The sequence below is a fragment of the Prionailurus bengalensis genome, chromosome C1 (assembly GCF_016509475.1).
Source record: "Prionailurus bengalensis isolate Pbe53 chromosome C1, Fcat_Pben_1.1_paternal_pri, whole genome shotgun sequence".
Lineage (NCBI taxonomy): Eukaryota > Metazoa > Chordata > Mammalia > Carnivora > Felidae > Prionailurus > Prionailurus bengalensis.
In genome coordinates, this window is record NC_057345.1 from 192343358 (window position 1) to 192356737 (window position 13380).

Here is a 13380-nt window from a genome sequence, read left to right on the forward strand (position 1 = left end):
GGGCTGGCTCTCTGACTTGCTCAGCCTCTGATTTTCAGCCCCTGTTTTCCTTAATGAAGAATAGTGACATAGTGAGATGGCAAAAAGAGACAAACCTCATGTAAAGTAAGGGATCGTTACTCTTTCTTCCCATATCAACACCATACAGCCTTGTGATGCTTCGGCTTAAAGGTTAGCATCTGCATCTGTGGGATTGGAAACTGTATAACTGAGCTACTTCCTGTGAGTCCTCCAGGAAAAAGCTGACTCTTTTGGCCTCCAGAAATGAGCCTAGGGGCGCCTGGGTGGCTCAGTTGGTTAAGCATCCAACTTCGGCTCAGGTCATGATCTCACAGTCTGTGAGTTCAAGCCCCACATCGGGCTCTGTGCTGACAGCTCAGAGCCTGGAGCCTGCTTCGGATTCTGTGTCTCCCAATCTCTCTGCCCCTCCCCTGATCATGCTCTGTCTCTCTCTGTCTCAAAAATAAATAAAAATATTTTAAAAAATAAAAAAAAAGAAATGAGCCTAATCAAGAATAAAATAGGAAAAAAAGTGAACAGTGAAAAATGTGGAAAAAAATCATTGACATTTTAAAAATATAGATATTTTCAGGGTGCCTGGGTGACTCGGTCGGTTGAGCATCTGATTCTTGATTTCAGCTCAGGTCCTGATCCCAGGGTCGTGGGATCGAGCCTGTCAACAGGCTCCGAGTCTGCACTGAGCGTGGAGCCTGCTTGAGATTCTCTCTCTCTCTCTCTCTCTCTCTCTCTCTCTCTCTCTCTCTCTTTCCCTCCCTCCCCCCTTCCCTCCCTCTCTCTCTCCCCCCCCTCTGCCCCTCTCCCTCACCTGTAGGCCCTCTCTCAAATTAAAATTAAAAAATATATATATTAGTAAAGAAAAAGATAAAAATATAGATATTTTCGTGATAACTTCCCCAAAGAGTTCTATTATACAGAAAGCAAATATAGACTTTTTCCTTCCTTAGGCAAAGATGGTTCCAGAGTGAAATTTTCAACTGAAAGTGTTTTTTATGAAAGCTAATAACACATCCAAATAAAACTCAGGAGGTCACCTGAAAAATGAGGGGTCATGAAGTAGAGATACATTTGCTATGTGGGTCCTTGTTTTCATCAGTCTCCAGAGGAGGCTGCCCCTGGATTCCTCAGGGTTGGTTCACAACATGCAACATCAGTCACTCTGATAGCATTTCTTAGGCCCCAGAATGGATCGGCTTTTGCACTTTCCTACAAACACTAAATTTCACCCAAATAAAGAAGCCAAGAAAGGGAAACTCAAGATCAACAGAGCTAAAATTTCAGCTCTTTCTTCTTCTTTTCTTATGCTATCAAGGTAACGAGGAGGGCTTTTTTATGTTCTTTTCATGTGTGTGGCTGTGTCTGTGTCAACCTGCGTGTGCACAGAGGTACACAGACAATTCTCACCAGCACTTAGAAGTTGTTCTGGCAAAAGTCTGTAAGAAATGCCCAGTTTTAGGGGCGCCTGGGTGGCGCAGTCGGTTAAGCGTCCGACTTCAGCCAGGTCACGATCTCGCGGTCCGTGAGTTCGAGCCCCGCGTCAGGCTCTGGGCTGATGGCTCAGAGCCTGGAGCCTGTTTCCGATTCTGTGTCTCCCTCTCTCTCTGCCCCTCCCCCGTTCATGCTCTGTCTCTCTCTGTCCCAAAAATAAATAAACGTTGAAAAAAAAGAAAAATTGAAAAAAAGAAATGCCCAGTTTTGAGCAAAAAGTTATTATAAACAACAGCAGCACCCCCCATCAAAGAAAGAAAAATTCCTCTAGCACGCTTTGAACCTTAAACAGTGTTTTTATAGGCCAGCTCATTGTTTTTCTTCTCTATGAAAAATTAAAAACAATAACTGTTTTGATGAGTTCTACGGGAAAAGACAGTTTCCATGATTTCATTTCTTGACAAAGAGCAGCTACCTCACTTGGTTTCTGCCACATGTAAGCAAACCCCCAGCCGTAAAACCTCCCCTCAGAGAAAGGGATAGGGAACCCCAAAACTCTTGAGTTCTTTCCCATCTGCCCGGGGGAAGCCTGCCTGCCCCTTGCTATGAGAGTGGACGAGTCGCAGGGGTGAGGTGTGGGAGAGGAGATGACTGTTCCCGCCCCACCCCCACCACAAGCACACAGCCTGTGCTGTCACAGCACATTCAGGGTGGCTTCTGCCCCGTCACCACTTGATCTGGGTTGTCTCTCCAAAAATAAAAAAATAAATAAAAAAAACCCAACAAGGTGTGCCTGTCTTTTATAATGTCCTGTTTTAAAGGAGAGAAATCTCCAGGGAAAGAACAGGACCCTAAACGTCCAAGGCCTGGAATCCCTCCTTTCTCTCTTTCCATTTTAAACAGGAAACATTCCCGCTAAGAGGGTCCAGAGGGAGCATGGGTTGTATGTTCATTTTAAGGCAGATAATGTTTGTGTGTTACAAATGTCAGTGATTTATCCCAAGGGCTTAAAATGAGTGCAGAAAAACCACATGTTTCACTTCATGCAGAGAAATAGCTTCAGTAGATTTCGAGAGAAAGCACAGGTTAAGGATTTTTTTTTTTTTAAGTGTTTCAGAAATCTCCAGCATGAACCAAAAGGAAATAGAAATGAGAGCGGCGGTGGGGGCGGGGGGAGGGTGTTGGTGCTTACAATATTTTATGACAAAAGATCTAGCGAATGCTGGAAGTTTTCTAAATCAAAGATAAAATTGTAAAGGAAAGGGGAGATGTAACCCTGATCCTCTATTTCCCAGGGCTGGAGTGACAGATTATGCATTTGTGCTCTATTTGTCATGGGCAATTTAAAATAGAGCAAAGCAAACTGCGCTGAATAATAGCAGTTGATGCTATAATAGCTTGTACACAAACAATTTAATTTTTTTATCTGAAAACTCTAACTAGATTACCCCAAGCTGAAGGATCTTTCATTATTACGTATAGCCAAATTAAGACATAAAACAGTAGAGCGAGAGTTCTATTGTTCATCCTTATGAATGTCCTCACACGCTGCTTTCCAACGCACCCACACTTGGAGCTCGTCAACCCTTCATTGATTTGGGGAACTTACAGAGCTGTTTTAACATCAGATTCTGCAGATTACAGGGTGATTTCGACCCTCATTGACAGTGCTTGATTAACCACAGACGCCGTATTCTTCTAGCTCTGTCATTTCTTCCAAGTGTTCTACCAATTTGTACTCTGACATCGAAGAGGTTTTCATTAATTATTATTGTTGCTTTTTTTTTCCTTCAAAAAATTATCACAGGGAGAGTAGTAGAATGTGGGAAGGATCTGGTGATGGTGGTGGTGAATACGTGCACAGAAGGTTTATGGGATTTTAAGAGCTGCAAACAGAACTCATCTGTTTAACCCCAGGCTAGATAAGATGCAGTCATCTGTACGCTGTTTAGAGACGTATTGCTTCTGTTGTAGCAAATGGAACAGAAGATGCTTGTTGTCTTAGTAGAGAGATCCAGACAGGGTCACTTTCTGTTAGTGTTTATTGTTGCCCTGGACCTTTCTGTGTGCCTACTCATTACACAATGCAACTTACAGCTGGTTTGGCTTTTCCCACTCTGCTACTGGTGCTTCTTGACTTCGTGGTAGAATTGCTTTCTATCAAGGCGCTACGTGGATAATCCCCAGCTCTGACTCGGGACTTTTTCTAGGAACTGTAGAGAGGGGAGAGCACATAGGGGTGGCCCAGAAGCTAACCGGAGTTAGACCAAGACTATGGTCCATGTCAAAAGCACCCCCCCCCCAGGCCTAGAGATGAGTACAGCCCCGGGGAACCGTATAACTCTGAATAACCTGCACATTTCTCCCACTACCCGTGACAGGCTTCAGGGGGGCAGAGAAGGGGGCAGGTCCAGTGATCCTAGCTGTAAGGGAGCCAAAGTGCGCCCCTGTTTAGAAAACGAGCTTGGCTGGGGCGCCTGGGTGGCACAGTCCGTTAAGCGTCCAACTTCAGCCAGGTCACGATCTCGCGGTCTGTGAGTTCGAGCCCCGCGTCGGGCTCTGGGCTGATGGCTCAGAGCCTGGAGCCTGTTTTCGATTCTGTGTCTCCCTCTCTCTCTGCCCCTCCCCTGTTCATGCTCTGTCTCTCTCTGTCCCCAAAAAAATAAATAAATGTTGAAAAAAAGAAAACGAGCTTGGCTGCTATGCTAAAGGCCAACACGCAATGGTACAAACCAGAAAGAAGTCTTTTTGTCCCTCGTGCAGCCATCTGAGTATAAGCAGTCCTGGCTAACATGGTGGCTCCATGGTGGCTCCATGGTACAAGGACTCAGGCCCTTGCCCTCTCGTTGCTCTACCTTCCTCAGCATGAGGCTTTCTCCTCGTAGTTAAAAACGGCCACTCCGATGGCCAACAGGAAGGGGAAAGGGGAAGAAGAAGATTCCCTCTCTTCTCTTTAAGGGCACACACCACTTCTGTTCACGTCCCATGGGCCAGGCCTAGTCAATGACCACGCCAAACTACGCAGGAGGCTGAGGAACGGGGTCTTCGGTCGGGCAGCTCCCTTAGCAGCTACTGATATGTGTCTGTTCTTCTCTTTCCAGGGGAGGACCAGCTGATCCTATAGACTATCTGACGGCCACACCTCGAGGGCTCTACAAAGAAAGGGAGCTCCCGTATTACCCAGGGGCTCATCCCGTGCATCCTCCCAAAGGGAGCTACCCACGTCCCCCGGATCTGAGGCTTGCAGACCTCCGGTATCCTCAGTACTACCCTCCTCCACCAGCCCCCCAGCATAAAGGACCCTTCCGACAAGATGTCCCGCCTTCCCCTCCTCAGCACCCCAGAGTGCCAGCCTATCAGGAAATGGGTAGACCAGGGCCCCGAGGGGGCAGCCCGGACCAGTACCCCTACCGAGCCCAGGATCCCAGGCAGAAGAACCCCATGACTGCAGCTGTGTAACTGAATATCACCACGCCCAGCCCAGCCCAGCCCAGAAGGGGAGACGGCTAACATCACCTTTGCCCTTCCTAGACTGTAAGACCTTCCTCCTGTTCAGAATTCTCCAGGGCACAGATAGGTTCTTCTCACCGAGGTTGCAACACTTGACTGCTAACCAGAGGGAAAAAGGAGGGGACAGGAGGACGGGGGATCAGAAGGAAGAGAAAGGACAGGGTCCATCAAAACAGTACTGCCGGAGATCTGAAATGCATTTAGAATTGTTCAATTCCGTGAAAGTGGCAGGTAAACAGGCAAATAACAAAGAACAATGGACATACCACACAGTGCCTTCCTGGTGCGCACAAGCCCCATGGAACTGGCAGCACAGAGACTCTCAGAGGCTGAGCCTCAGCCACCTGAGAGTGGCTGCAAATATGGGTGTCTTAAATGAGTAGTTTTCTCATTGAGAAAACAAACCAACAGCAGACATGACTAGTGATCTCTTTGAAATGTTTATACCCAGAAGAAGACTGCATTTCTCTCTTTGTAGAATTTCTCAGGTTCCTCATACCACTCATCTGGTATAAGTATTTTACATTTCCTTGCCATATATATATATATATATATATATATATATATAAAACACAACACGAATGCAGTATTAGTGTCCTGAGAGAATGTTTAAAGCTAGTCAGAGATTCCAGAAGGAATATAGTCCAAGGACCAAGGCGATCAGGTTAAGAGGGCTGAAAATCCCCTGATCCTCACCTTCCTTCCCCCAAGTCCCAGGCGTGATTGCATGGAGATATCCGGTTTCAGAACCATCTCCAAATCTCCTGCCTGTAATTACTGGAACCGGGGCCTCGACTTTAAGGCTCCCACTTGAGGGCTAAAATGTAGTTGGAAAAGAGAGGGCTCGTTGCTTAGGTCACACAGGAAGCAACGATCCGGAGATGCCAATTCCACACTCAGTGCCAAACAGTGCCATCTGCACCCGGGGACAGGGAGGGGCTGACTGTGGCCTCTGGGATTGATGACTAGGGAGTAGTAGATGGCAGTGACTGTGTGTGTGTGTATGTGTATGCGTGTGTGTATGTGTGAAGGTATGTGATTACCAGTATGGAGAATGTAAGATAAAAATGCTTTCTGGAAAGTTTGATGAGGAAGGAAATAAAAAGGAAAAAAAAAAAATCAGAGGGGAAAGGAAAAGAGGCATAAAACCAGATCATTCTACATCCGCTGTATTTCATTAACAAAAGTCGGGGGAGCACCCAGCCCGGGCCAGCATCTCCCACTGGGACTAGAAGGTCTTATGGCTTGGAAAAGCTGACACCCCGCCCTCTAAAACCCATCCCATTTCCTTTGAGCTTTGCAGTGATTTTCTACTTATTTCAGCAAGACTTCTAAAACTTCCAAACTGACCCAAATGAGAACGCAACAGAAGACTGAGAAACAGCAAAATCTGGGAGCAGCCATTTGAATCGTTCAATGGCTCTTAAGAGACTTAAAGCCTTGCCGCTCCTTCTCCATTCCCTCAAAACAAAACAAAACAAAACAAAAAAAGTATTGAGTTCCATTTGGACATATTTTGGCTGAGATTAGAATACCTCTGCCTGACAGGACTTAATAAATTATAGTATTATTAACTATAGAGTATCCAACCCAGTTTAGGTGTTTTTTTTTTAATTTAAAATAGAGTTCTATTACCAGGAATGAAGCAGCTGCTGGTTTTAGACATAAATAGTGTTATTTACTGGACTTTAAGAGGTATCATTTTCTAAAGTACAATTACCTTGACCATCTTAATAAATAGACTGTCAAGTTGGTCTTCTCCATCTGTCATCCCTCTTGAGCCAGGCACCTTAGACCTTTTGCAACGTGTGCACGGAGGTTGAGGGGCTCAGGCCCTGCTCACCTAGAGGTGAGATGCAGGTGAGCTCCCGGGCTTCTCTGCCAACACGCTGAATGACACTTTACCCTCGAAATAAATAAACTTCCAGGAAGAGAAGGATAAAGTGAGGGAAATGTAACGTGCTTGGGAGCGTTAAAATCAGCTCTTGGGCATGTTGCATTTTGAGCCAAATTTCTCTAGGCTATTAGACATAGCCAAGCCAGGAGTCTCCTTCTGGATTAAGGCCAAGGCCACACGAGAGGCAGCCAGAGGCAGTGCGAGAGGGTGAGATATCCTGTGCGTGTTGGAGGAGTGGCCCTTGTAGGAAGAATGCCCATCTTCCCCACGTTGCACAATGCCTCCTGCTCACAGGCTCGGGGCAAGCTGCACCAAATACAGTCTTGCGCTGTATTCACAGTCAATAAAACATTTGCTAATCCTGCGGGGCAGCCAGTGATTTGAAACTGCTCTTCAAGTGGACGAAAACGAGATGACAGCCGTTTTCTTGCTTGAAGTACAACACATGCCCAATTTGACCCCGCCCGAAAGAAGCGCACGTGTGTGTCACGGAGGCTCCATCGAGCCAGGCCACAGCTAAGAACGGCTCGAATGTAAGCTTCGTAAGTGCCTGTGAACCAACCCTCCACTTGCCAGCACCCAGAGGCTGCAGAACTCTCTCCCAGTATCTAGAACTGGTGGTTTAGAGTGTTTAGAAGGCCAGCCTGTAGTCAGTAGGTGCCCAGTAGCAGGAAGTAGTTCCCCATTTATTTATGGCCTTGGCGAGACTCAATCTGGTGTCTGCTCGTTGCTCAGAATACCATAACGCCCCTCCCCACAGGAACAGAGTAGCACAGTGAGCTGCAAACCCATCAGCACACACCCACCCGACTCCTGATCTGACTGCTGGGTCGCTGAGGCCTGGAAATGATGCTTTGGCCTTGAGTCGTGAGATATTTGAAGGAGCTCTGGTTTATCCCTTTTTGCAGGAGGGGAGATGGGAAAGGGAGCAGACCATTGCAAACTTTTAGATGCAGGAGAATTCAGTCCTCTGCCAGGAGGAGAAACACTGCATCTCGTTAACCCCTTGCGCCATTGGACTGTGGCAATATCACCCTTGGTAGAAAATTGGTTCCCCACAATATTAAATCAGTGGATGAAAGGCAATCTCGAAGACAGGAGCACCTTCTTACATCATAATCGAGTAACAAACAAAAATTGGAAAATAAAATTACCGTGAAGCTCGTTATTCTTAGATATGTAAGTCAACATGCATTGACCCCACAGGACAGCATGGAGCAAAGATCTTATAATCAAGGGTGTGAGGAGATCCACAGACCCACCATGACCCCATGGAGGAAACCATGCATGCTGCCTGATAAAGGAGGTTGGAAACTTCCTTGTGGCTCTCTTTGTGCCACCAACTAAATAAAATTAAAACAGGACTCATTATTCCCTTCAAAGATCTGTGAACTTGTTGAACTATCTTCTGAAGGAAATGCATCTGACAACTTGAGGAGCTGTCATGCATGGAGTCTATGTGCATAATAAGGATCCGGCCTTTGAGGGGCATTCGTTCCCCTAACCTGTAGCCCCAGCAGTTGTTTTCTTTGGAGAGGCATCTTAGCCTTTCAGGGCAGATAGAGAGATCTGCACAGTTTGGGGAGGGATGTATGCCTATAAAATCCCCGTAGGCATTAAACTCTGAAATCCGCAACGAACTGCCCTCAAATCGGTGCTAAATTGGGTAGACACCCTACTGCTTTTGAGTCCAGGAGCAACAAAAGGTCCAGACTTGGTGCAATTAGGCAGGAGGGAGTGGGATCCAGAACCAGCCACGGGAGTACTTCTCTGCCCTCCCAGTTCCCACCGACTTCGTTGGAAATGATGCCACAATGAGACCAGAAAGAGGAGTCTCCATAAGATATCCCTACAAAGTCACCTCTCTGGAAAAAAAAAAAAAAAAAAAAGGAGAATAAAAGATAGATATCTAAAATAAGCCTAGAATCTCATATGCAGCTACTACTTCTAAGGGAAACTCTTTTCTCCCTCATGTCCTTAAATAGTAATAGAATCACACAGCTCCTGACTTTTAAAGATGGGCTTAACTCCCGAGCCTGGAGTGCACAGTGAACTAACCCCAACGACCGAGACTGTCTCCTCACTCAGCTCTGAGAGCGCGTGCTGTTCCATCTATGCTGCCCGCAGTGCTGTTTACTACTGGAACGTAAAAACAAACCCTACTGTGGATACAGTCACTTCTTCTAGTGTTTTCCTGCGCTTTTTTGGCACCAAGTCTGTTCATAAGTTCTGAAGATAAATTATGTGAAATCATATTTTGGCATATGGGGGCAGAGAATGAATTCTTCACAGACTTTTTAGAATGATCCCATTTGTACCACAGAAAACATTTTGGATGCTGTTATATATGAACATACAAATTTTTCTTGTTTTATTTTGCATTAAAATAAAGCTTTATTCATTAAGATACCAGAGTGTTGGTTTTCAGTCCCCACCTGTTTGGTTTAGGACTTGATGAATGAATAGGTTGGTCTGGTCCTGATCACCCTTAAACAGCAACGTCATAGGGCAGGGGTCATGAAGGAGAAGCCTCTGTCATGTGCTGGGCTCCCCAAGAAACACATGCGAGACGGAGACGACCACGTAGGCTGTTTATTCGAGAGCGCACTTGGGTTCAATACCCACGGAAGGCAGGGCAAGAAGCAGGGCCGGCCAAAGGGAGAAGCTGAGCAGTGATACCCTCCCAAATTAGGCCTCAGCCAGCTCCACAGGGCAATCTGGAGCCACAGTGGCCCTTCAGACTTGTCCCAACTTGGGACTAAAGAGCTGGGTCTTCATACCACTGTGTTGGGTGGTAGGTATGAGCTACTCCTGGAAGGAGATGGGACCCAGGACTGGGCTGTTGGGAGTATTTACAGTGGTTGGGAAAATTGTCCTTCATTCTTGAGGTGGGATCTGGGCAGCTCACCACACAGCCTCCAACACTGTTGACCCTTCCTCTTACCTTACTTAGGGAAACGTGACTCTGAGTGGGTTCTCCTTGAAACCAACCCTCTGTTTCCCAAGATTCTTCACTGGATTATTCTCAGACCTCCCAGAAGTGTCTTACAAGTTCATTCGCACCGAGGTTTCAGCCACCGTCTCTGGAGAGGTTTGCTCACAATCTCCAGCTCAGATCTGTCTTCCCAGACACATGCATCTCCATTTTCCCCCTGGTCATCCCCGCTCGAGCTTTCCACAGGCCCTTTGGACTGAACAAGCTCAAACTGAAAGCATAAAGTTTCTCAAAAGAAGCCTGCTTCTCATGATTCTGACCTGGCCAGTGGCACCACCATGTTCACAGTTACAAGCCAAAACTCTGGAAATTATCCTTGACTTCCCATTTATAACTCTGCCCATTCCTCCGACCCATTCCCGTCTGGAAAGCCAGCAATTCCACTCTATCTGTCCATGCTTCCTGACTTCCTGCCTTGGCTCAGCCTCTTCACTAGCCTTCTCTGCGATCTCTTGCCTCTGACCATGCTTCCTTCCCTACGACCTTTATACTCTACGGACTCAGCACCTGCCTAGAATTTGGTGCATAGAATTTGGTCGCAACGTGTACATATCAATTCGCTTAATCATTGTCTAGAACGCTTCCCGGCTACCATATCAACCTCTCCTGTATCCTGCCAAAGGGATTTTTCTGAAGTAGAGATCAGACCAGGCGTGTTGCTCTTCCGGAGGCAGCATGCTCTTATTGAAAGACATTGGCTCTGAAAACGGGCAGACCCAGATCTAAAGCGAGGTTCCAGCACTAATCGGTTGTGTGAATACTTAGCTCTCTAGGCCAGTTTCCCCATTTGTGAAGCAAAAGTAGTACACGTCTTGTGCGATTGTTTTGAGAATTAACTCACATGTACATGTACAGGAGTTCTGGTGCCAGTGTGAGCCAGTCCCCAAGAGCCAACTGTCCACGTCTCTCCCCGGTCCCATGTCTAGTGATGCCACATTAGTAGTTTGAAATAGGCCATGTTGGAAGCCTTTATGACACAGAAATCAGCGTAGTGTACAAAGCAGGCCTTTTTCTTTCCCCTCTAGAAAGCCAGTGGTTAAACATTTACCAGCACACCACTGTAGACAACATACCCAGCAGTCGAGGAAAGTTAATCCTTGCCCCCCTTCACGCACACACACACATATGCTCACACACACACGTACACCCTCACTCCTCAAAACCTTTCGGTGGCTCTTTCCTACTTACAACCTAAAGTTGAAAGCCCAAACCTTGCAACCTCAGTCCCTGGCTCCTCTCTCTCTTCACGTCTCGTTGCTCCTAGTTTTACAGCTTGTGCTACTGTTATTTCCAAATTACTTTTATTTATTTGAACCAGGTGTGCATTTCACAGCTCTGTACCGTGGAAACACACAATAAACATAGCTGCTCAAAGTGCCCTTCGTCTCGTGGATCCCTCAAGGCCCAGATCAAGCGGCTCATTCTCCATGAAGACTTCAAGGCAGAAATTGGAGACTGGCTCTCTCTTTCACATCCATCCCATGCTCTCGTAGCAGGATTTACTGCAGGGCAGAGGCACTAACTCTGCAGACCACATTTTCCAGCTTTCCTCTTGGCCGTTGTTGCACATGAGGCCCAGCTCCTACCAACCAGACCAAACACTCCGGAGGATGGAACTGAGGGCCAGGCATGCTTCTGCTGGCAAACAGGGTAACAGAGGCGTTTGGTTTCCTACAAGAATACTCAGCCCCTAGCTTCCTGGGAGTCAAGAGGCTGTGCAAGGGCAATCCGTTGTGTTAGCACGGATCATGGCTGAGGCAACACGATTCTGCACCAACAGTCGGGGCATCTTCCGATCTTCGAAAAGTTAGTAACCTCCTCCGTGAGCCAGTTCTGACTTGTCGTTCAGAGATTCATTCTGGAAGCCTTGCCTAGAGCTTGCTTCTCCAGCCCTTCCGAGAATTTTGCAAGCACCTAACTTTCCACATTCGATCCCTTTCTGTTTGCTAGAAGGGATTCAGTTATCTGCAACTAACCTCACCAAGATTCCTTCCGCATCCCTCCTCCTGAGCCAGACAAGGTAATTCCATCCTGAATGTTACTGAGACACATTCTGCAGATCCTCAATAAAACTTTTATTACCTCTATTACAATGATTAGTTTCCATGTCCGTGTGGCCTTCTGAAGAGTATCGTATTTATAACACGTTGCCTGGCTCTGACTATATGCTCGAGAAATATTTGCTGAATTCATTTGAATGAAGAAATGAGGTGTGAGGGTTCTTTTTCTGAAATGCTGCGCTGCTGACGTCCCACCTTGCAGTTCAAACCATAAATCTCAAAGTCCTGTTGTTAAAGATCGCCCGGTATTTTTCCTGAGGTAAAAGGTGTTAGCTCACGTGGGCAGGCCAGATTCTAATTTAAAACACGAAGCAGGCGAGGAGATTGTAAATGCAATGGGTAATGCATTATTTAGCGAGCAAAGAGAGACTTAAGTAAAGAGAAAATGTATTCCTTGCAACCGACTAAGATGGAAATACTTTTAGTGACAGATGATTACTATTATTATTGTATAATTCCTTGGATTTTAGGCAAGTGCCTTGTGATCACTTGTATTACTTATTCCTTTCAACACCTGTAGGTGGTGAACTGAATGGCTCCCCGACTTTCCACAAGGAAACTGAGTCCTACATAGAATGGTACTAACATAAAGATTTAATGAACGCTATTTAGGCATATCCAGAAACCTAGAGGTAACTTTGTGTCTTGACAATGGAGATTTCTTTTTTAGCGGCCATGTTTATTCTCACTAATTATTGTTTATAGCACATGCTGAATGTTTCATGATTACAGTAATTTGTGCTTCTCGTCCAGTCGAAGAACATCAGGCTTATTTTACACCTGAAGAAACTGAGGCATGAAGAAACCAACCAGGTAATTGAGGGCCAAAGGAGAAAGGTGAATTTCCTTTATTCGTGGAGTATTTCTTGAGAAACTACTATGTTCCCGGCACTCTGTGCTACCTCCTGAGTGGGCTCTCTGCTTTGCAACGTGGGTGGGTTCCTCCCCAGCTTGCAACAAAAGGTCCTTCCTCGGCACGTGGCCAGTTTGCATCATACCTGTGCCTTCCTAATTACTGGACTCTCAGAGGTCATCAGGCATGGCCCATGTCCTCCGGAGAAAGAAGAGAGATGCTTCAGCAGTCAGTGTTTAAGATTCAGCTATCACCCTTTCCACTGAAGCTTCCCTTGGCTGCTTGTTACCGACCCTCCCAAATACCTAAGTTTGCTGCATAATAACCAATGTGTCACAGTATAGAAGAATGGTTTTAACTGAAACCTAACAACCCTTGACTTTGTGGCCCTTCTGCCTGGTCGATCAAATAAGAAGTACAAAAAGAAAATGAGATTCAATTGTTGCCCAACAGATACTTCATGTCAGATATTGTAAAACGCTGCAGAGTATTGCAGACATAGACAAGGCTTGGATTCGGCCCTCCAGGACCCGCAAGTCAAGTTGGAGAGGAAAACCGACACAAAGAACCAAAACTCAAGGCTGAACATGGTGAGTATACACTGCCAGGGAAGCCTGAC

At 46.3% G+C, this 13380-nt stretch overlaps 1 protein-coding gene across 1 annotated transcript in view; it reads left to right on the plus strand.

The window, feature by feature from the left end:
* PARD3B (par-3 family cell polarity regulator beta) overlaps window positions 1–9262 on the plus strand; it is a 1020722-nt gene extending 1011460 nt beyond the window's left edge. The window contains exon 23 of the mRNA XM_043577601.1: window positions 4548–9262. Coding sequence (XP_043433536.1) covers window positions 4548–4905 — 358 coding nt within the window. The 3' untranslated portion in view covers window positions 4906–9262. The remainder of the gene's footprint in view (window positions 1–4547) is intronic.
* The last annotated feature ends 4118 nt before the right edge of the window (window positions 9263–13380 follow it).